This window comes from Festucalex cinctus, chromosome 6, assembly GCF_051991245.1.
Source record: "Festucalex cinctus isolate MCC-2025b chromosome 6, RoL_Fcin_1.0, whole genome shotgun sequence".
Taxonomy (NCBI): domain Eukaryota; kingdom Metazoa; phylum Chordata; class Actinopteri; order Syngnathiformes; family Syngnathidae; genus Festucalex; species Festucalex cinctus.
In genome coordinates, this window is record NC_135416.1 from 451,450 (window position 1) to 474,680 (window position 23,231).

A 23,231-nucleotide genomic window follows, 5' to 3' on the forward strand; every position below is an offset into this window, starting at 1 on the left:
TAGTCAGAAAAACAGCAGGTTTTGTTTTTACTTTTCAAGTGAATGCAAAACGCAGTTTTTCAGTCATTTTTTTTTCTGTTTTTTGGAAAAAAAAAATTTATGACAGAAAAAAATAGTCAGTAAAACAGAAAAAAAAGATTCAGAAAAACAGAAAAACAACTAAAAAAACAAAGCAAAAAAGAGTTTTGTTAACCAAGCCACAGGGAATGATCGCAATGCTCAACTGAGAAAGTTCAAAGTCACCACAAGACTGAACAAACCCGTCAATCGATAAAGCAACAACTGGATGAGACGACGAGGCACACAAAGTGGCTGGATGGAGCCGATTGGTTGACAAAAGGAAACTCGGGAAAGCCAGACATTACATGCGACAAAAATAAAATTGAACCTCAACAACAAAATCGTCTCAAAGACGTGAAAAGTGCGTCATCAAACGTGCAAAATCATCTTTGTGGTCAAACAACAAAATGAAAACTGGCACGTCTTCATTTTCATGGCGAAGCAGGTCGAGTTTACCGAGATTTGGCAACTTGCTGAGGGCGTTTTTGGTGACACGCCACAGGCACACCTGACAATTTGCTGACAGAATTTGTTGACGAGACTTTGCAGCAGATAAAAGCGGGTCTAAGTTGTGGCGCGGCGCAAATACATTTTGTCAAGATTCTATTGACCAAACTTTTTTTGTTTTGTTTTACAGTTTTGGCATGAAACTGAATGCAGACATCTCAAAAATAATTTAAAATAAATTGACATAAGTGTATTTTTGTTGCTGTTATGTCTATTTTTGGCTCTTTTTTTTTTTACTTTTGGGATGAAACTGAATGCAGAGATCACAAAAATGTAAAAATGAAAATAAATATACATAAGCGGGGGGTTTTGTCGCTGATGTATATTTTCAGCATTTTAAAAAAATATTACATTTTTGGGTTAAAACTATGCAGACAATTCAAAAATGTAAAAATTGGGAATATATTCGTTTTTTGGCACTTTTTTTTTACAGTTTGGGATAAAACTGTATGCAGACATCTCAAAAATGGCAAAATGAAAATAAATGGACATAAGTGGGATTTTTGTTTTTGTACAGTTTTGGCATGAAACTGAATTCAGACTGCTTTCCTGCTAATTATTTTTGGTGCAAGTCCATTTTATTGCCATTTTTCCAATTTTGAGATGTGACAAAATGGACTCGTGCAAACCAAATTTTTCAGTAAAGCAAAGTGAAGACCAATTTGCAGTTTCCCCGAAACGTACGTAACGATTTTTTTGGTGCTCCGACTTTGACGAGCGTGTGAACTTGTTCCGCAGAGTTATTTTGAACGTCCAATCACACGCTCTCAAATTCATTTCCTGCTCTTGAAAAAAAACAAAAAAGTTTTTGGAATAGGACAAAAACATTCTCCAGCGAGGCGTGTTGCTTCCCGAGCAGCAAAACAAGCGTCCTTTTGATTGGATTTTTATTTGCAACGTCAACTTCAGCAACAATAACTTTTATTGATTGATTGATTGGCATTGAAGGCCAATCAAAAACACACGAGCACAAGTTTGACAAAAATAATAATGCTTGCAGGTCAAATGTTGAATTTCGTGAATTGATCATCTTGTTCACTTGCACCCGCTAAAGAAGTCGCTGATTTTGTAGCATCGATGTCCCGCCGTCCGCAGAACGTACCTGGCAGGTGGGAAAAAAACAAAAAAAATGTTGGTTAAAACAACAACAAATGCAACAAAATCCGTGTGTGTAATGAAATCATCTTGCATGTCATTCAAAACATTTTTTTTTAATTAAATAGGTTTTTTTTTTTTCATTTTGGTATGATTTTTTTGTTTTATTATAAATTCTTTTTCTTTTATTATATATGTTTTTTTTTTCATTTTGGTCTGATTTTTTGTTTATTATAAATGCTTTTTTCTTTATTAAAATGGATGGATGGATACATATTTTTTTTCATTTTTGTATGATTTTTGGTTTATTACAAATACTTTTACATTCATTTTTCCCCATTAAAATATATAATAATAATAATAATAATAATAACAATAATAATAATAATAAAAATATACTTTTTTTTGTTTATTCTAAATGTTTTTCCGTTCATAGTATATATTTTTTTCATTTATTATATATGTTTTAAAAAGCACCTCACCACACACTTTAAGCATGAACATTTCTCTGATATTCAAAACATTCTAATAAATAAATAAAAATGTAAAAAAATTAAAATAAAACATTTTCTCACATACTGTATCTAGCATACACTCAAACTTTTGTAGATTTGAAAAATAATAATAGTAATAAAATAGAATTCAATTAATATCCAAAATATCCATCCATTTTTTTCCAGGCTGCTTGTTCTGCTTTCCTGAAAGAAACAAAAACAAAACAACAAGCGCGAATTCACTCGTCTTTGATGCGATGAAATACATGAATGATGAAATACTGTATGATGTCATCAATCCCGTTTCAACAAACGTGCAAATGAGCTTCGAACGTACTCGCCAGTCAAAAAATGATTTTGTATTATAGAAACAAACTTGTGCATGAAATGATGCGGAAGTTTTGTTGGCATCGCTGCAGTTTTTTTGTTTGTTTTGTTTTTGGTCGCACGCTTGAATTAGGCGCGTTCAAGCGCGTTCAAGCGCGTCACACGTTGGCGCTTGCGTAAAACGATGCCAACATGTCGCCCCGCCCACCCCCGCCACGCCCCGCCCCCGCATGCAAATGAGCAAGACGAGTTTGGAATGAATTGACGTCTCAAATTCCACACAAGTTCCGCGTGCTTTCTGGTTGCGCAACATACGATTGTTGACGCGACGGCGCCACCGTCAGTTGTGAGAGAGTCATTACGCCTTTTGTTTTCCTCCCCACTTGGTGGGCCAAAATGGACAAAATTCAAAATAAAGAAATGACTACATAAATACATTAATAAATAAATACATAAATAAATAAATAAAAGTGAAAATAAAAACGGATATGAAAAAAATGTAAAAATTAAATACAAATGGATTTATTTATTTATATATATATTAGGGGTGTTAAAAAATTGATTCGGCAATATGTCACAATATTATAGTGCACAATTATCGTATCGATTCAACATGGGCCGAATCGGTGTTTAAACATCAATTTTTTGATGGAAATATTCAACAAAACAAACGGAATATTATATTAATGGAACATTAAGAATTAATATTTTATTTCAATGCTGTTCAAACATGAAACAGTTTGCAAACTGTTTATATATATATTGCTCTTTTTATTTCCATTCATATTTTTTTTTATAGAATTTTCAAATGCTATTTTTTCTATCCATTTTTATTTTCACTTCATTTATGTATTTATTTATAATATTATTCTGAATTTTGGCAGTTTTGGTCCTCCATACTTGGCAACATGTACCTGAAAGTAAGAAGCAATTATGACAATTTTTTTTTATTTTTTTTATTTTTTTTTGTAATATTTTTAAATCGTGAATGAAATTCTTGTCCTGTGCTAAAGTGCAGATTATGAAGCGAGTATTTTTTTTTTTCTCCTGGTTTTCGCAGGACACAAAAATCTGAATTACACGTCGTCGGTCGGGAAGTTTGGACTACCACAATTTTTTTTTTTTTTTTGTTAGTGTTCTGCAGAGTGCATTTGGAGGCGTGGCTCAACGTGAGGTGGAGCTAAAGGTTGACTCCACCCACACAGATTCTCAGCCTCTCTTTTGGTTTTGGAAAGCTCAACCATCCAAGTGCGCCATCTGCTGGCTACATGTGTTACTGCAGCCACCCCCTTTTTCAGGGGCCCCTGGATGTGCTTCTGTGGCCGTTTCGACCACTTCCGTCAAACTTTTTAGTTAGCTCCGCCCCCGACCCGACTGAGGCTTGAGCGTTCCCAAGATTCTTCCGTTTAGGATTCAAGTGTTACGTTTGTTTTGGGAGGTTTGCAACAACCGCGACGTCAAACGTAGCGATGCTAAGCTACGTTAGCCAAACCAACGACCTTTTGACAGACGATAAGTATGGAAACTGGTTTGGGAACGTTCAAGCACGACGTCACCTTCTGCCAAATTGCGCTCCAATGTCAAAAAATGAAAAGTCAAGCGTGGACGTGACTTACAGCCAGTAAAGACTGTTGATGAAGCAATCCAGGTCGTCGGTGATGTCATCATCGCTGAACGCTGTGGAGAGGGAGAACGAAAATCAGTTTTTTTGACATTGGGTAAATGTTTGATGGTTTTTTTTTTTGTTTGTTTGGTTTTTTTAGGCTTTGTTTTTTTGGACATTTTATGGCTTTTTTTGTTTGTTTTTTTACATTTTTTTCCCTGCCTTTTTATCCCTCAATTTTCATACATTTTTGGCATTTTATGTGTCAATTTTTGTGATTTTTTTTCCTTGTGTTTTTGGACATTTTAAGGTTCTTGTTTAAACATCAATTTTCTGACATTTTTTTTCTTGCAATTTGATGAACATTTTATGTTTATTTTTTTTATTTACTTTTGTATTTTTTAGCATTTCTTCTCTTGTTTTTGGACATTTTTATAGTTACTTTTGTAATGTTTTCATTTCTGCCTTCAATTTTCTGACTTTTTTGGGGGGACAATTCCAAAGATATCTTATTGTAATTTTATGATTTGTAATATTTAAACCTTTTTTTTTATCATTGCCCTTGATTTTTTTTTTTTTTTTGGACTACCTGTGAAGCGTCTTTGAGTACCTTGAAAAGCGCTATACAAAATAAATGTAGTATTATTATTAGGGGTGTTAAAAAAAATCGATTCGGCGATATATCGCGATACTACATCGCGCGATTCTCGAATCGATTCAATAATAGGCAAAAGCGATTTTTTTTTTTTTTTTTTTTTTTTTTTTTTTTAGGATTCACACCTTAAGCATGGAAGAATGTTATATGAACGGAACATTAAGCCTTAATATTTTATTTTAATGCTGTTTAAACATGAAACAGATTACAACCTCTATAAGACTGAAATTTCAGATAAATAAATAATACATTTTCATATAAATCTTACACTCTACAAGCTTACTGATTAGTATTTTCTAAATTTGAATGAAAAAAAATCGCAACAATCGACTTATAAATTCGTATCGGGATTAATCGGTATCGAATCGAATCGTCAGGTACGAGGCAATTCACACCCCTAATTATTATTATTATTATTATACCTAAAACAATCATGTAAAAACAAAAGATTATTTTCTACTCGTTTTTGAAGCGATCCAAAGTGGGTGTGGCTAACACGCATCTCCCGATCTGCAGGTTGCAGAAGCGATCAAACGGATTGATCAGTCAAGATCCATTTCCCGATCATCGATACTCACCGCTGCAAGAGCTTTTGCAGACGTTCTGGCTCCAGCGTGCGGACGACTGGCAGAAGTAACTGTCGGAGAGCTGGAAGATTCCGTGGTAACCCAGCGACCAATCCTTCTGAAAGGTTTCAGCGCCGCTGCCCAATCCGCCGTCGTCGACGACGTCGCCGTCGTCGTCGCCGAGTTTGTCGTCGGCGATGGCCAGCACCTCCTCGTCAAATCGGTTCTCCTCCTCGTTGAGGAGTTCCATCAGCTTCAACCAGTCCTCCAACTGCTGATCGACGCTGCCGCTGTCCCGCTCCGTGAAAAAGTATTCGCCCTCTTCGTCGTAAAGTTCGTCAGTCGTCTCGTCAAATTGATTTTCAGCTTCATTTTCCTGGTTCTGGTTCTGGTTCTGGTTCTGGTTCTGGCCGTCGTTGGTGTCGTTAGCCTGGCTAATGTTTTGGTTGGCGGGTGGCGTGGTGATGGCGGCGTTGCTGTCGTCGTTGTCGTTGTTGTTGTTGTTGGCGGGCGGGATCGTTGTCATGGTGACGCGACGGCCGTATATCCGCACGGCGCCGGTGTCCCTCTGCGACATCTTCTCGATTTGGCAAACGACTGCGGAAAGAACAAAACAAGCAGAAATTTCAACTCGCTGACCGCCAAAGACGTTGAATGACGTATTCTGAAATCCTAATGAATGCTGCCATAAACGATAATTGACGTTTATTCGGGTTTTTGTTTTTCTCAATGGGCAGTGCAACGTCTTGTCTTGTCATTCTGATGCAATACGACGATTTTCAAGGATGACGTGAATGATCAAAACTTTTGTCACATTAAATCAAAGTCACAGAGCAATAATATCATTATTAGGGATGTAACGATACCCAAACTTCACGATACGATATTATGACGATACGATAATTATCACGATATTGTGGGGAGATTGGCAATACAAAAAAAGGTCACAATATTGTAAAAATAAAATAAAATAGGTCACACTAAAAAAAACAAAAACACAATAATGTGCTTTTGTTAATGCATATAAACAAGTTAGAATCTCTAATATGACTTAATATTGAGGCACTTGATAATGCAAAAAATAATAAAAAATAATAATAAATAATATAATAATAATAATTAAGTAAATAACATCAATAAACAATAATATCAGTAAATAATATTACAAATAAATAATAATAATTAAATAATTAAAAAAAATCATTATAATAAAAATAATATAAGCAACCAGTCCAGGGTGTCCCCCGCCTACTGCCCAGAGCCAGCTGAGATAGGCTCCAGCAGCCCCACGACCCTTGTGAGGAAGAAGCGGTCAAGACAATAGATGGATGGATAATATAAATAAATATAAATATAATATAAATACATAATATTATATATAAATATATGTGTAAAAATATGAATTAAAAAGTAATCAAAAATTAAAAAACCAATATAATAATAATAATGATAACAATAATAATAATAATGAAACTAAGCTCATGAGTCTTCTTCACTGTCATGAGGCGCTCACACTCATATGGATATATTGTCACAAGCATATTACGTTCCCCTTCATCTGACCAATGTCGTGGATTGTCAACATAGAAGGGCTCAAATGTCATTCATTTTTGAATATTTTTCATTATATATATTATATTATTATTATATTAGATTTTTTAATTTATATTATTTATTTATTTTTTAAATTATTTTATTTAATATTATTATTGATTATTATTAGTTATTTAATTATGAAAAATAAACTGCACTAAAAAAAATGAGCCACCAGAGGGCGCTAGAACTGCACAAATGGAAATAAAAAAAATTTTTTTAAACAGATGTGCTGCTTTTAATATCTTAATACGTGACGACGACAATATATTGTGGCGGTTTTAATATCACGATATCACCATATTGCTGTTCATATCGTTACATCCCTAATAATGATATTAAATAATGACCAACTGTATAATATAGAATATGAATGATAAATAAAACTTTGCGCCCATCTACGTATACCAATAAGGAGACGTCATAACTTTACGTGCAGTGACAACACAGCGCCAACCTGTAGATGGCGGCGTTGCATGGCCGCTGCACAACTTTTTGGAGTAGAAGAAGATTTTGAGTCGAGCCGGTAAGTGACGACTTGTCAAGACAATTATGAGGAAGAGAAATGGGGACATGTTGCATGTTTGACAAGTTGTGCCACCTGACCTGACGCATGTTGACGACGTACCTGCACGCTACAACAAAATGGAGAACAGCCTTGATGGAAAGCATCTACCTGTATAAACAGTTCCTGAAAAAACACGTTTAAAAAAAAGCCAGCCAGTTTCAACTCGCGCTATGCAGAGTTATTATTAACGTTTTGATTTATTTTTTATTTCCTTTTGAGTTTTGTTTTGTTTGGTTTTTTTGTAAAGTTTTAATTAGTTTTCAGGGTGGTTCTGTTTTCTTTTCTTAAATCAGTTTTCTGACATTCTTTTGCAATTTGGCGAATATTTTATGTTTTTATTTTATTTTTATTTTATTTTTTTAGGCTTTTTTCTTTTGTTTTTGGACATTTTAAGGTTAGAGTTTGAACATTTTCTTAACTGCCTTTTCTTAAAACGATTTTCTGACATTTTTTTTTGCAATTTGGTGAATATTCTATGTTTGTTTTGTTTTGTTTTTTTTGGTCATTTTATGGCTTTTTTTTTTAAATTGTTTTTACATTTTTTTCTGCCTTTTGAGCTCTCAATTTTCATACATTTTTGGCAATGTTGTGGACATTTTATGTCAATTTTTGTGATTTCTTCTTTTGTTTTTGGACGTTTTAAGGTTATTGTTTGATCATTTTCTTTACTGTCTTTATTGAAATCAATTTTCTGACATTTTTTTGCAATTTGGTGAATATTTGATGTTCTGTTTTGTTTTCCAACAGTTTATGTCTTGATTAGATTTATCGTAGATTATTGTGAATTTATGACCTGACTAATATATCGATAATGGCGGTATCGTCATCTCGTGAGAGAATCGTGATCGTGAGCCTCGTATTAGACTTCGGGAGTGACAAATCAAGTCCCAAAAACGTAACCGTGAAACTTTGGCCCTCTCGCACGTTCACTTTTGTCGCGCGATGTCGTCGTGGTACTCACGCATGTCCACGACGACATCTTGGAGGTGTTTGGCGCGCTCGGACAGCGCGATGGTCCGGTTGAGTCGATTTCGCAGCTCGCATCTGGACACGATGCGTCCGCGACACTCCAACGCCAGCACCAAGCACACCAGCGCCACCAGCAGGAAGGAAGAGAGCCTCATGTTGTCGCAGACGCCTGGCAACAAACGATTTATTTAGTGATTTATTTTTGGGGCATTTGAATTCATCACAACATGCAAACTAACGTTACCGTCAAACAAATGAAATGCTTTTTGGAAATTATTATCTAGTTTGTTTAATTGAAGTCTGTCTTTTTTTTCTTCTTTTCTTTTTTTTTTTTTTTTTTTATATTTTATTTCAGGGTTACAGAAATTTGCAATACTGTCATTTTTTTAATGCAAAATTGAACTGAAGTGTCTGAATGTTTGTATATATTTTTTGTTCTTTATTTGTTGTTGTATTGACAAGATTTGTCAACGAATTGTTCATTTGTACTCTGTCATTAAAAAATAAAAATAAATAAATAAAAAACAAATGAAATGCTTGGAAAGCCTTTTTTTAACTCATGATCACGTATTAATAAAAAAAATACATATATAATTGCTTGATAGCTTAGTTTCAGTGATGAATAATAAATGAAATAAATATATGAAATATATAAATATTTAAAAATCAAAAATTAAATAAATAACTGAACATTGAATTTTTTTCTGTAAACAGCCCTTGAAAGCAAAAAAAATGAAACCAGATTAAAACATTAGATAATAGATTAAAACAAAAAATTGAGTTGGATAGTAAAAAGATGCTTACCTGTCAACAACAACAATAAATGAAATAAATACATGAAAATTGAAGATTTTTGAAAGCAATAAAATAAATACATTTAAAAAATAAATAATTACAATTAAAACAATAGATAACAATAGATTAAAAACAAAAAGTTGAGTTGGATAGTAAAAAGACGCTTACCTGTCAACAACAATAAATGAAATAAATATATGAAATATATAAATATTTAAAAATTAAAAACATGAAAAATAAATGAAAATTGAAGATTTTTTTTCTGTAAACAGCCTTTGAAAGAAAAAAATACATAAAAAATTTAAATTAAAACAAAAGATTAAAAAAATAAAAAGTTGAGTTAGATAGTAAAAATAATAAATGAAACAAATATATGAAATATAAAAATATTTAAAAATACAAAAATGAAATAAATAAATGAAAATTGAAGATTTTTTTTCTGTAAACAGCCCTTGAAAGAAAAAAATACATAAAAAATTTAAATTAAAACAAAAAGTTAAAAAAATAAAAAGTTGAGTTAGATAGTAAAAATAATAAATGAAACAAATATATGAAATATAAAAATATTTAAAAATACAAAAATGAAATAAATAAATGAAAATTGAAGATTTTTTTTCTGTAAACAGCCCTTGAAAGAAAAAAATACATAAAAAATTTAAATTAAAACAAAAAGTTAAAAAAATAAAAAGTTGAGTTAGATAGTAAAAATAATAAATGAAACAAATATATGAAATATAAAAATATTTAAAAATACAAAAATGAAATAAATAAATGAAAATTGAAGATTTTTTTTCTGTAAACAGCCCTTGAAAGAAAAAAATACATAAAAAAAAATAAATTAAAACAAAAAGTTAAAAAAATAAAAAGTTGAGTTAGATAGTAAAAATAATAAATGAAACAAATATCTGAAATATATGAATGAAAATTGAAGATTTTTTTTTCTGTAAACAGCCCTTGAAAGAAAAAAATACATAAAAAATTTAAATTAAAACAAAAGATTCAAAAAATAAAAAGTTGAGTTCGTTAGTAAAAAGACGCTCACCTGTCCACAGCAAGTTTCTCTTTCGAGTGTCTGCGCTTATGATGAATTCACGAGTTTATGCTGCGTCGTGCGTGCGGACCAACCGGTTCTGTCGACAACATTCTTCGCCGATTCCATCTCTGGCTTGAGGAAATAAAAAGCAGGCTTAAAAAACAACATTGACAAAATGTAACAGTAGTAAGAGGCTGGCAGTTTGCCGGAACAAAACGAGACATTTGCAACAAGAAGGGACGAAAACAATGCGACCGGTTTTTCAAGATGTCATCATCACCAAAATCAAACAATGCGTGTTGAAATGATAACAAAAGTGCAAAATGCTATTTCTAGTAGCTTTACGTCACTTCATTTTCCCCAGTCAAATGACTTGAAATTCATGAAATTCAATCTCACCACCCCAAAAAACGGTTTGCGCTTTCCAGCAAAGAAGAATAAACACCACATTTCAAATACTAATCTACAAATATTCAATATTTGTCCCCACAGTGGAAGCGCCCCCGAATCACCATGGACAAAATATTTTCACTGATGGAAGCAGCACTTCATACACTCACAGAAATATAGAAGCTTAACATTTAAGATTGATGTCATTTTATTACATAACAAATTCCCATGTATTTACTTTTTTTTTACATAATTTTAACACAAACCTACCAAATAAAACTTACGTGATACTTATTGATTCATGTAATAAAGCCAATTTATTTGGAATGCATAATCCTCAGATTTATGCATTTGGTATTAATAAAGTACTTTATTTAAAATACATAAAGTATATTGTTTGAATTGCATAATAAGGTTATTTATACAAAATGAATAGCTTGTTTGAATTATATTTTATTTTTCTTATGTAAAATAACAATTATTCATAAAAAAAAAAACATGACATTTGTGTAATTCTTTTCCGTTCAGTACAAATGAACAATCGGACCACCTTGTTGATGTAACAGATTCATGATCATTTGTCCAGTAATAAATAAAAATAATAATAACGTTCAATAAAGTTGAATTTTCAATTGTAAAAACACTCATTTGCACACGAAACGTGACATTAGTTAATGCCTGGTTCACACTGCAGGAGAACTGGCCCGATTTTAGGCCCGAATTTCCCCTCCCGACAGTCGTAAAGACACGCAACCGATCATCTGAAGAAATATGAATCCTGCCGTGTGCGTTTGACACCACAACCGAAATCGGCGCTCGGGAGGACCTCCGACTTTAAAATCGGGGATATATCCAACATGTTGGATTGTTTTGGCCCGATATCAACGTCATCGTCAATATTGTATCGGGCACGTGTGGAACGTTCACGTCGCCAAACGAACGACAACAACATCAGAAGATAACACTGTCGTTCGTTCGATTTTAACTTGATGATTTCAAGAAATAAGATAGTGGTTGGCTCAAGTAATCGAGGATAATCCAGAATTCAGGCTGGATTGAAGGCAGGAAGTAACCCCAATGAGTGTCTTTATTGATGGGGCCTCTAGAAGGCGCTGTTGGCTAAGTAGACTTCAACCGGTTTGCTTTCTGGATTGACTGGCGTGTTTTATTTGAATGAAACATGTTTCTGTCCACTTGCAAACGAATTGAGAAACTCAATTGGACATTTGGTGCCGTTTTAAACTGCGTATCATTTTTTTTTTTAAATGTTAAGTGTACTTTTTTTCTGAGAAGCTAGCGAGCGCAACTGATTTGCCCGTCCACCCAAATTTGCCTCTCTGAAATCTATGATAGTTTGTTGTTGTTTAGCCACGCGAGCGATTTGTCACCTTTGTGTTAATCATCAACTTGAAAGCAACATTGTTGCCTGCGGCCACAAGAGAGCAGATTTGTCAAACAAAGAGTACATTTACATTGACTACGAAATACTTGATTGTGTTTTATTTTTCAAATCATATGAAAGTTATCCATCTGCAGCTGCACGTGAAGTGAAAAGGCACGCACGCGCACACAAACAAAAGCCAGCGAGCAACAAAAGCCCTGGATGCCATGAAGAGAGCGGTGCCGCCTTCACGTACACTCCGTAAAGCCCCCTCACTTCCCGCGTATCAAGCCATTCGGCAACAATAAATGATGATCCCTCCGTGATTACCGCTTCGTCCTGCACATGTCAACATTAGCTAGAAACATGACGCCTTTTGATTTCAAAATAGAAACGGACGAGGCCCCGTTCAATTTGCTTGAGTGGGATACAAGTGCACCACGTCCTACATCCCTTGAAAGCAGCATCATCATCATCAGCAGCAGCACCCTTCCCGGTGGGTCAGATCTGGCTGGCTTGCTCGTGACGTGCCGAGCCGAGCCGAGCCGAGCCGAGCCCAGCCGAACGGGAGCGACTTTTCCTGGCGGAGCAGCGGAGGAACACGACGACGACGACGACGACGACGACGACGACGGCGGCGTTTATCTGTCTGTCTGTTCGTTTGTCCTCCTCCGCCGCCGCCGCCTCAACTCTGCCCCGTCTGTCCGTTTCGGGACTCTCGAAACCGGCGGCTATGGATCCGTTCGCCTCCCGCTCTCGCCACTGAGGGACCGTCGCGGATGCTCGAGCGGCCGTCGAGGCGGAGGAGGAGGAGGACTGGGAGGGGGCATCCCGGTCGTTCTTCGACCAGCAGGTGAGACTTCCGCCTGACAAGGGCCGCCCGGGCCCGAAGGACGGGGACGAAGAAGGCAAGGCGACGCTTCGTGTGAGGAGGAGCAGACGTCCGGATTTTTTTTTTATTTTTTAGGGGGGGGGTTAAGAAGGGAGACGGGGGGCTGGTTGTGGCCGGGTGGGAAGCGACGTTAGCATGCTAGGCTAGCTGCGGTTCGCGGGGTTCCGTCGTCGGCCGCTCTGGGAGGGATGCTTTCGGTTCGCACGGTGGAGAGGTGGTGGTGGTGGTGGTGGTGGTGGAGGGACGTCGCGCCCCCTCCCCATTTTCACGGCTTCTACAAGCCCAATTCACGAAGCAGCATCAGCGCCACTTTAGCTACTGTTAGCATCCCCCCCCCCCTTCTCCTCCTCTTCCTCCCGCTAGCATCCTCCGCTCGAGACGCCGAACGAAAGGCCCCCCAAACACTCGGCCACGCCGTCTCCCGAACCGCACGCCAGGCCAGGCCAGGCCAGGCCAAGCCAGGCCGCCGGGCGACGTGTTGAGCGGCTTTTCGCAACGGCTCTCCCGTTTAGCCGGCAGACATTTGCTCGCCTTGGAGGAAAAAAGAAAAGAAAAAGAAAATGGAAGCGCGCCTAGCCGGATGTTGTTATGTAACAAATAAATGACACCACACACGCCCTTGAAACAAAAAAGCTCGGCTTCCGTTTGTTTGTGCGTTTGTTGGACCACACCATCAACACGACCGGCAGGATTCGAACCTTCCTGCTTGGGTGGCGACTCACCAACCACAAGAGCGGCGGGTCTGCCATTGTTGTCGGGTTTGTTGTCATTCACCGGTGGGGGAAGCAGGAAGAGGCGTTAGCGGTGCGGCCTGAGTCGTCATGGGGCCTGGAGCAGATTTTGATTGATGGATGGATTGATTGATTTAACCTTTACTCATCCAGTTAAGGCAATTGAGAGCAGATTCTTGTTGGCAATGCTGATCTGGTTGCGCAAGAAAGCAGAATGAAACAAAATAAATACAAATAACTATTTTTTATTTATTTAATTTTTTGAATGAAACAAATACAAATGCCTTCTTAACAGAGACAATTTTCTGTGAACAAATTTGTGTCTTTCTTTTCTTATTAAAATAATAAAAGGCTTGCAATATTTCAGTTGATTTGTAATGAATCCAGAATGTATGGCATTTTTGCTTATTTAATTGCATTACAGAAAATAATGGACTTTATTAGAATATTCAAATTTTCTGAGACAGTCGTGTATTTTGTATGGTCCAAAAGGAACATACAGAATTGCAGTGTTAAAGATTTTTATTTGTCTTACTGGTTTGTAACATTTTCTAGTTTTGTACAAAAAAAAATTAATAATTGTGATTTCAATTATTGCCTAAATAATTGTGATTATTATGTTTTCCATAATCGAGCAGCCCTACTTCAGAGTCTCGCCAGAATCCTGAAGTTCAGAAGGTCGGGAGACCAGGGGAAAGATCAAAGGAAAGAAATATGAATCAAAGTGAAATCCAGCAACCAACCAAACACCACCTAGCTACCTGCATGGCTGCAAAACCAGAATCTTACACCAAGCCCACAAACCTCTAAATTCCAACAGATTAGACTTAGACTTGACTTTATTGGTCCCTCTGGGAAATTTACATGTCCAGCAGCAATGAGAACAGATAATAAAATAACAAATAATTCAATCAATCAATAAATAAGGTTATTACACCAGAGATTAAATTAATAAGAATAATAATAAAATAAAAATTAAATCAGATCTCAAGAGACCAGAAGAAAAACTAAAGAGAGGAAGGAGGGAAGCATAGACGAAGTGGCAAAGATTTCCAACAGGTGGGAAAGAAGGAAGGTGAAATGCGGTTGGTGTCGGGCAGGAAGCAAACGAGCAAAAACCAAGAACGATGAATCGGAGGTTGAGGAGGAATGGAAGGCAAAAGACGATTGGAAAGGAGAGGAGGAGGGGGCAGTCTGGGGAAGCAAAGAAGGAAGTGAGGAGACAGGAAGTGTTTTGCCCCCCACAAAAGCAAACAATCCACCCACTTTGCTCTTGTTTGTTTTTGTTTCCTTCCAGGCTGACTCAGCAGGACCGCGTCTGACCACAGAAGAAGAAGACGAAAGGAAGGAAACCAGGCGGGGGGACAGAATAAGAAGGTGACGGAGAAGGAGGTGAGGACAGGCAGGCCCGAATCCTGGGAGAATCTGCGAGGAGGAGGAGGAGGAGGTGGAGGAGGCGCGAGGAGGAGGAGACGCCATCATGAGCGACCAGAATGTTGTCAAGGAAGGATGGGTCCAGAAAAGAGGTGACATCAACATTTATCTGCTATAAAAATCTGATATCTGCACATATGCCGAGCATCAATCAGACAAACTCCAAGTTGACGAATCGCTAAATGTGCGCGTGATTATTAACTCAACTCAACGGTGGCGCTAGTTTGCAGAATGAGCGCATGTTCTGCACTCCAACGCAAACTCCAACACGTGTCACTTCCTGTGGGCAGGCGAGTACATCAAGAACTGGCGCCCGCGCTACTTCCTGCTGAAGACGGACGGCTCCTTCATCGGCTACAAGGACAAACCGCAGGATTCCGACCTGGCGTACCCGCTCAACAACTTCTCAGTCGCAAGTATGACGAAAACAAAAACAAAAACGCCGCACGCCGTTGCCGTGATATGTTTTGCGACCACCTGGAACCTAATCATAATCCCATGACCCTTCACCTGAACCGGATACTACTCGCCAGAGTCGTGGAGGTCAGGAGACCAGAGGAAAGATCAAAGGAATGAAAGATTCACTCCCAGTTGAGGTCAAATTGACACATAAAGCAAAGGAGAAACCAAAAATTGTGTCTATAAAACATCCAAATGTTCACATGACGCCATTTTGTCTGAAAGTCGTAGGCAATAACGAGTAGGGATAGACCGATTATCTCCCGGGCCGATTAACGGTGCAGATTATTTGGCATTTTGACAAATATCGGTATCGGCTTTTTTACAAATCCGAAGGCCAATTAAAGACGTAAGATGATCACAGACAGTTTTGACATTTTGAACACGTCTATCAGTAATAACGATTATCTCACGATGTGACTGCCATTATCGATATATTGGTTAGGTAATAAGTCCACGATGATCTACGCTAAAACTAATCCAGACATAAACCGATTTTGACACGCCCCCTGCGTATGTGTGCACTTTGTTGTTGTTTGTTTTCAGAATGTCAGCTGATGAAAACGGAGCGTCCCAAACCCAACACCTTCATCATCCGCTGCCTGCAGTGGACCACCGTCATCGAGAGGACGTTCCACGTCGACACGCCGGATGAGAGGTGGGCCGGCTTTCGCACCCGCGCGGGCAAACAAGCCTTTTGGCTCCCTATAAAATCTTTCATCATTTAATGAAGAAGTGGCTTGAAGTTTCATGGCAGTTCCTTTATTAACTCGTTCAAACCCCAAAACGTGTAAATATGTCTTTTAATACTCTGTTCTTCCCTACCAAAAATGTAGCTTCTGACCTGAAGAGGTTGCTTAAAGCAATTGTAGTTATTACAGAAACAAGCCAGCAGGTGGCGTATAAGAGATCAGCCAGGGCCATGTTGCAACAAGCTGTTTTTGCCAGTGTTTTCATCAGGTTTGTCAATTTTGATGAAACGTTGCTATATTCTAATGCTAATTGCTGCAAAACGGAAACAGATACAAATCTACTGTTTTTTTTGTCCTGATGAAAGAAGAGACTTAATTTTTTTTTTATAGCAATAGAACACAATATTCTGTGGGTCTTGCCAAATTCAGTCCAAATCCAGTTTGCTTGAGTGAAAATAGCTGCGAGCGAATGAGTTACAAACGTGTATTTTTTTGGGTTGCTTGCTTGCGATGATGTCATCCGCCTTAAAATGGAGACCCTGATTTGGGCTGACCCGGCAGGGACGAGTGGGCGGAGGCCATCCAGATGGTGGCGGAGTCGCTGGCCAAGCAGGAGGAGGAGGGCATCCTGTGCAGTCCCACCTCGCACATCGAGAACGTCAACGAGGAGGAGATGGACACCTCCATCAGCCACTACAAACGCAAGGTTCACTTTGCACTTTTTTGCACGGACTGTATTGATTTGCTGATTGGAATCCAACCGTATTGGATATGCAGGGTTTCATCAAAGGCCAAAAAATGGAAACCGTGATGTGATTTAGTCACAGCAACTTTGGGAACATTGAATGCAAGTTGCTCTTCAATTTCATTTCCAAAGTCTTGAATTTCAAATTTAGGGAGATTGATATGGCTCATTTCCATGTCGTTCGATCGATAACGGGAATGTATTGATTTTCCTTTTGAAATCAATTTTTCTGATATGAGTGTTACAACAATTGGCCGTTGACATTCAAATGTACGACGGCGTATTAGGGCTACGTATAAATATATGTAAGTTTCTAAAGTGTTTTTTTTTCTTGGCATATTGCCCCGCCCTCTTAAAAAAAAAAATATATATATTTATACGTGGCCCTAATACTCTGTTGTACAAAAAAAAAAAAAAATCCCAAGTTGTATTTTTCAGAGTTTGAATGCCAAAATGTCCTTCCAGTTGCGTCACACGTGCCAATTTTGAAGCTCTTTTTTTTGATGGCTAACAAAACTATTTTTAATTTTTGACCTGTTGCGCAGACAATGAATGACTTTGACTATCTGAAGCTTCTGGGCAAAGGCACCTTTGGCAAAGTCATCCTGGTGCGAGAGAAGGCCAGCGGAACTTACTACGCCATGAAGATCCTCAAGAAGGAAGTCATCATTGCCAAGGTACGCAAAATGCGAGTGCAATTATGTATTCCATATTGTTATTGTTTGACATTACAAGATGGCGCCCAGTGTGAAGAGGAAACATGAAAAAAAAAAAATGCGGATTTAGAGCTAAAAAGATCACAGCCTGTTTATTCCGCTCTTAATTATTAGTATTGGCTACATTCTTTTTTTCTGTTATCATTGATAATCTCTTTATTTTCCAGTTTCATTTTGTACTGAAAATGTTGGAAAGTGTAACAAGAATCCAGATATTTTCCCCAAAATAATGAATAATTGTGATTAAAATATTGATCAAAAATAATCACGAGTATTATTTTGGCTAGAAGAAGCGTGCACCCCGAGCACCAATCTTTACACAACAGGGAAAAAAAATAATAAAAAAAAAAAATTGTCAGGATTTACGACATGCTTGGTGAAATTTGATTTTGATGTACTTTGCGACAGGACGAAGTTGCGCACACGCTGACGGAAAGTCGGGTACTAAAAAATACTCGACATCCGTTCCTGACGGTGAGTGTGGTCACAGTCGAGTCATAATTATTGTTTCATAATAATAATCATTTTTAAAAAAATGTAATGATGATGTCCTGTGCTGTTTGTGGGCAGTCTCTCAAGTACTCGTTCCAGACCAAGGACCGCCTCTGCTTCGTCATGGAGTACGTCAATGGGGGAGAGGTCAGGACAAGACTTTTTTTTTTTTTTTTTTTTTTGAAAGATTAGTCTCTTCTTTCATCAGGACAAAAAAAAACAGCAATTAGCATTAGAATATAGCTAAGTTTGTTTTCATCATGGCCCTGGTTGAGCTCTTATACTCTGCTGCCACCTGCTGGCCGTTTTTGTAATTACTACCTTTTTTTCTTTTTTCTTTTTTCAAAGCCTTCTGTATGCACTAGCATAAAAAAAAACACGTGTATATATATAAAAAAAAAGTATAAATATGTCTTTGGCACACTTAATACGTTTAAAATAGAACGTATTTATACGTTTTTGGGAGCAAATGACGTAATATGCAATTATTTATCCGAGGTCCTCTGCCCATGTAGTTTTTAACAAACACATCATGCATTAAATTCTGTATTAGAATATACAATATCAGATTTATTATCCATAAATGTTTTGGTCTTATAGGCTAGGCTAACCGTAAAATAATGTTTTGGCTCCTATTTAAAATGTCTATGTCATTTTTAAGCTTGCGACTGTTGTGATATGGACATGAACGTCATTTTTTTTGTTTTTCCTCGGCAGCTGTTTTTCCACCTGTCCCGGGAACGAGTGTTCTCGGAGGACCGCACGCGTTTCTACGGTGCCGAGATCGTCTCCGCTCTGGACTACCTGCATTCCGCCAAGATCGTCTACCGGGACCTCAAGGTGACATCGTCGTTAACACGCATTCTCGTGAAATATTTCCCCAAAGTAGTGCAATGAGGAGTATTTCAAGTTTTGAAGAAGAAGGTTTAAAACTGTCGGCTGGCGATGTTGGTTTGTGACAGTTTTTGTGTGGTGGTGTTTGTCATTTGTGATCAGCTGGAGAACCTGATGTTGGACAAAGACGGCCACATCAAGATCACCGACTTCGGCCTGTGCAAAGAAGGCATCACGGACACGGCCACCATGAAGACGTTCTGCGGGACGCCCGAATATCTGGCGCCCGAGGTCAGACTTGCTTCAAAAATGCAGCAAAATCCTTTTTTTCAATTCTTTTTAAATGAGTCTGGAACACAAAAATACAGTCAGTCCCGTCATTTCCGGACTCGAAAGCACACCTCATTAAAAGCCGCAGCTCAATTTAGCCACAAAAACAGCTGTAAAGTATTTTAATGCGAGCGCAACCTGATTGCTAGCACGCTAATGCTAATTGTGATTGCTAACCGTTCAGCACGGGCTAATTATGATGCAATAACGTATTTGAAAAAGATGTCGACGTTTTGCGATCAGGTGCTGGAGGACAACGATTACGGCCGCGCGGTGGACTGGTGGGGTTTGGGCGTGGTGACGTACGAGATGATGTGCGGCCGCCTGCCCTTCTACAACCAGGACCACGAGAAGCTCTTTGAGCTCATCCTCATGGAGGAGATCAAGTTCCCGCGCACGCTCTCCGCCGACGCCAAGTCGCTCCTCTCCGGACTCCTCATCAAGGACCCCAACAAAAGGTCATCTGGCTCTTATTGATCCTCCTTCCTCCTCCCCTTCATCTTTTGACTTCCTCCTCCTCCTCCTCCTCTCTCTTCCCGTACTCGTCTTCTTCTCATCTTCTGTTTTTATCCCTCTCCTCGTCCTCCTCCTTTTCTCATCATCCCCTTCCTCTGCTCCTCATCTTGATCTTCCACTGCTCCTTTTCTTGATCCTATTTTTTTCTCCTTCTTGCTTTCCTTCACCTCCCCTTCCTTTTCTTTTCTTCATGCTCTTGTTGTCCTCTTCTATTTTGCCTTTTATTCTTCTCCTCATCCTCCCTTGCTCTTATTTACCTTTCTCCTCATCTTTTTCTCTCCCTATTCTCTTTCACCTTCTCCCCCTTTTTTTCTCCTATCCACCTTCTTGTCCTCCTCCTGTCTTTATTGACCTTATTCTTCTCCTCAACTCCTCTTCGTCTCCACTGACTGCTATCCTTCTCTTCCTCACTGCTTCTCTTCCATCTCTTCTCCTCATGATCTTCTTTTCCTCCTTATTTTCCTCTCCTCCCCCTCTTCTCTTATGCTCCTCCCCTTCTCCATCTTTTCTTCTCTTTGTTCACCTCCTTTTGCTCTCCTCCCACTTTGGTCTCACCTCCTTTCTCCCGTCTGAATGTGTTGCGGGCGTCAGGCTGGGCGGCGGTCCGGACGACGCCAAGGAGATCATGCGGCACAGTTTCTTCGTCACCGTCGACTGGCAGGACGTCTACGACAAGAAGGTGAGAGAGAGCGCTCCCGACAGACGACGAGTTCGCTTTCACACTTTGACGGGCAAAAGTTTGCAATTTTGTGTCGAATTGCCAAATGGAAATCATCCAAAAAAAAATTTTTTTTTTTTTTTTTTTTATCAATTATGATGACAAACATGCATCTGTTGGCCACGCCTCCCTTTCAGATGGTCCCGCCCTTCCAGCCTCAGGTGAGCTCGGAGACGGACACGCGCTACTTTGACGAGGAGTTCACGGCGCAGACCATCACCATCACGCCGCCCGAGAAATGTCAGTCGGCCCTCCTTTGCTCGCTTTTTCATCACACACACAAAAAATCATCATTTTTGACAACCTCGTTTTCGTCTTTCAGACGACGAGGACGGCATGGACGCCGCGGACAACGAGCGGCGGCCTCACTTCCCGCAGTTCTCCTACTCGGCCAGCGGGCGGGAGTAAGCGACATCGCCTCACACCCCGAACCAGGTCCCTGCCCTGAAGCCCACCTCGCCTGCCTCGTCTCCACCGGCGGCCATTTTGAGGAAAACACGTAGCCATTTTAGGGAAGAAAACAGTACCAGTCTCTCCTCACTCTCGTCCCGGCGGGCGGGTTCGGGCGGGTGGTCATTTTTTGGACGCTGGAAGTCGGGAAGTCTCTCGGTGGACTTTAAAGGTTTTTTTTTGTTGGGTTTTTTTTGCACAGTGGGCGGGCGCGCACCCACGCTAAACAGGAGTCGGCCACATTTTTTTTTCTGCAGGAGGCCAACTTTCTCTTCCTATTTATTTTTCTCTCCGTCTCAGTATTAGCTTCTTCACATCCATCGTGTCCTCCTCGTGCTGGTGATCGCCCCCTGCCGTTTCCCCCCCTCATTGCACTTGCGTTGGAAGCAGGAGATGAGGCGATTTATTTTCTTTTTTTATCGGGAACAAAGCACCAAAAAACGTTGCCTTACGTGTGCCCGCCCTCACCTTCGCGTTGTTTTTGCTCGAGACAAACTTGCATGACTCCCGAATCACCTCGACCGTACCGCACACGAACGCACGCAAGACATTTGTGTTTGTGGTCGACCCCGTTGCCGTGGAAACGCGTTTGCGAACGGGGCTGCTGTGTGACCATTTTCCCCTTCACGTACACGCGTCTACATGTACACAAATGCTAACACTAATACACGACACGCACATTATTACATGTACACATTCATATTTCCACAAACATGTACACACAGAGCCTCAACGCTCTTCCGACGTCACGACAGTTGCGCGACAGTACGGCCGACGTTGTCGGCATTTTTGAAGTCTGCCACAAAACGCTGTTGATTTTGAAATGCTAATATGCTAGCGCTGGCAGAGGAGGCGTGTATTGGGGAGCGTTTGATTGACATTTGTCCTCAACAGTCCCATCAGTCTCAACTCGTTCAAATCGTGTTCCATTTAACAGCAGCTTCTCTTCTCGCCTCCATTTTTTTTTCTTTTGGTTAAACGCGTTAGCTTAGCGAGAGGGGGGCGCTTGATTTGTGACTCGACACGTTTTCCAGTGCCAAAACTCAGGAGTTGTGCGTCAAGTCTGCCAGAATGCTAGCGGATTTTTTTTTTTTTTTTTTTTTTTTAAGGCTAAAACTTAGCGGTGAAAGAAACGTCAGCTTGTCTCCCTCTCGTGGAAAAATAACATTTAAAAAAATCATTGTGAGCAGAAAAGTGGCGAGTTAACGCGACGTTTGGCGTCATCTGTGGATGGGGAGCGCTCGTTTTGCATTAGTTGAGTTCCCGACACGCATATACACACACACACATACACGAGGACTTGTGGTCGTTTGATTCCGAGGATGACCAAATCACTCTTGAGTGCAAATGACGCTTCCAGTCGCAGAATTCCGTCTCATTTCCAGAAACATTCCCTTGAAAATGGCACCGCCCGGTGTCATGTACATATTTATGCAATATGCTCTCTTTCTCTGTCGTTTGTTTTTGTTTTTTTGTTTTTGTTTTGTTTTCAACTGGTCTGTCGCCACGGAGATGGACCTCAAGCCCCGCCCATCAACTCCTCCTCTGTTGCCATGCTGTTACCTGCCAGTGAGTGACGTACGTTTGTTCACCGTTACAAGAAGGTGAAATGTTAAAGAAGAAGAAGAAGAAGAAAAAAAAAGTGGCAACTTATTATTTGTTCACAGGTTTTGTGATCCTCTGAGTCCTTTGCCTGATTTTGTTTGACTTGTTGAGGGGGGGAATCGCTGGATGTTGAAGATGATGATGATGATGATGATGATGGATTCATTAACTGAAGTCCCCCCCCACACACACACACCTTTAGTTATGTTTTTGGATGGTTTGTTTGTTTTTTGTTTTCTTACCAAAACGTTAGAGCAAGAACCCAGTAGTGGACTTGCTTTGCTGTGCTAGTATTTATTTTCAGTTAAATTAAAACAAATACATTTCACACTTGCTCGTTATCTCTCTTTTTTTTTTTTTGCGTGCTAAATAATTCATTCTTATCTTTATTTGTATAATTTAATGAAGCATATTTAACCATTTAAAATGTACAACTGTTGAATGTGCACTTTAATATTTTATTTACTAGTTTTCATTTTCCAGCACTTATAACAACACATTATGACTGATAAAATCGACAATCGATTTCAACAAATGTCACGATCGTCTGTGTCGCGAATATTGTTACTGTTGCTGCAGTG

General features: G+C 38.9%; 2 protein-coding genes across 5 annotated transcripts; one reads left to right on the forward strand and one right to left on the reverse strand.

The window, feature by feature from the left end:
• Window positions 1–1,437: 1,437 nt before the first annotated feature.
• On the reverse strand, window positions 1,438–13,665 carry LOC144020164 (uncharacterized). Of its 2 annotated transcripts, XM_077523325.1 has the most exons (6): window positions 13,651–13,665; window positions 10,275–10,397; window positions 8,430–8,606; window positions 5,320–5,904; window positions 4,100–4,160; window positions 1,438–1,669 (listed from the first exon to the last, which is right to left on the reverse strand). In XM_077523325.1, the coding sequence occupies exons 3-6, from the start codon at window positions 8,590–8,592 to the stop codon at window positions 1,603–1,605; spliced, it is 876 nt and encodes a 291-aa protein (XP_077379451.1). In that variant the 5' UTR covers window positions 8,593–8,606; window positions 10,275–10,397; window positions 13,651–13,665; the 3' UTR covers window positions 1,438–1,602. The 2 variants fall into 2 exon arrangements, with proteins under 2 accessions (XP_077379451.1, XP_077379450.1); XM_077523324.1 differs by lacking the exon at window positions 13,651–13,665 and having other exon boundaries at window positions 10,275–11,021.
• Window positions 12,546–22,983, forward strand: akt3b (v-akt murine thymoma viral oncogene homolog 3b). 3 transcript variants are annotated; one of them, XM_077523323.1, is made up of 14 exons: window positions 12,546–12,961; window positions 14,957–15,185; window positions 15,384–15,509; window positions 16,099–16,210; window positions 16,806–16,950; window positions 17,535–17,666; window positions 18,114–18,179; window positions 18,276–18,344; window positions 18,915–19,037; window positions 19,194–19,322; window positions 19,605–19,819; window positions 20,469–20,556; window positions 20,733–20,835; window positions 20,918–22,983. In XM_077523323.1, exons 2-14 carry the CDS (start codon window positions 15,140–15,142, stop codon window positions 21,001–21,003), a joined length of 1,440 nt encoding a protein of 479 aa, XP_077379449.1. In that variant the 5' UTR covers window positions 12,546–12,961; window positions 14,957–15,139; the 3' UTR covers window positions 21,004–22,983. The 3 variants fall into 3 exon arrangements, with proteins under 3 accessions (XP_077379449.1, XP_077379447.1, XP_077379448.1); XM_077523321.1 differs by having other exon boundaries at window positions 12,546–12,889; XM_077523322.1 differs by lacking the exon at window positions 12,546–12,961 and adding an exon at window positions 13,169–14,873.
• Window positions 22,984–23,231: the final 248 nt, after the last annotated feature.

Bases quoted from the DNA above. Each gene is read 5' to 3' on its own strand.
- LOC144020164 (XM_077523325.1), bottom strand. From the start codon at position 8,592: ATGAGGCTCTCTTCCTTCCTGCTGGTGGCGCTGGTGTGCTTGGTGCTG. The intron at 5,905-8,429 runs GTGAGTACCACG...TTCTTTCCGCAG, and splicing joins AGATGTCGTCGTGGACATGC to TCGTTTGCCAAATCGAGAAG. The intron at 4,161-5,319 runs GTGAGTATCGAT...CCCTCTCCACAG, and splicing joins CTGCAAAAGCTCTTGCAGCG to CGTTCAGCGATGATGACATC.
- akt3b (XM_077523323.1), top strand. From the start codon at position 15,140: ATGAGCGACCAGAATGTTGTCAAGGAAGGATGGGTCCAGAAAAGAG. The intron at 17,667-18,113 runs GTACGCAAAATG...ACTTTGCGACAG, and splicing joins AGGAAGTCATCATTGCCAAG to GACGAAGTTGCGCACACGCT. The intron at 18,180-18,275 runs GTGAGTGTGGTC...GTTTGTGGGCAG, and splicing joins CTCGACATCCGTTCCTGACG to TCTCTCAAGTACTCGTTCCA.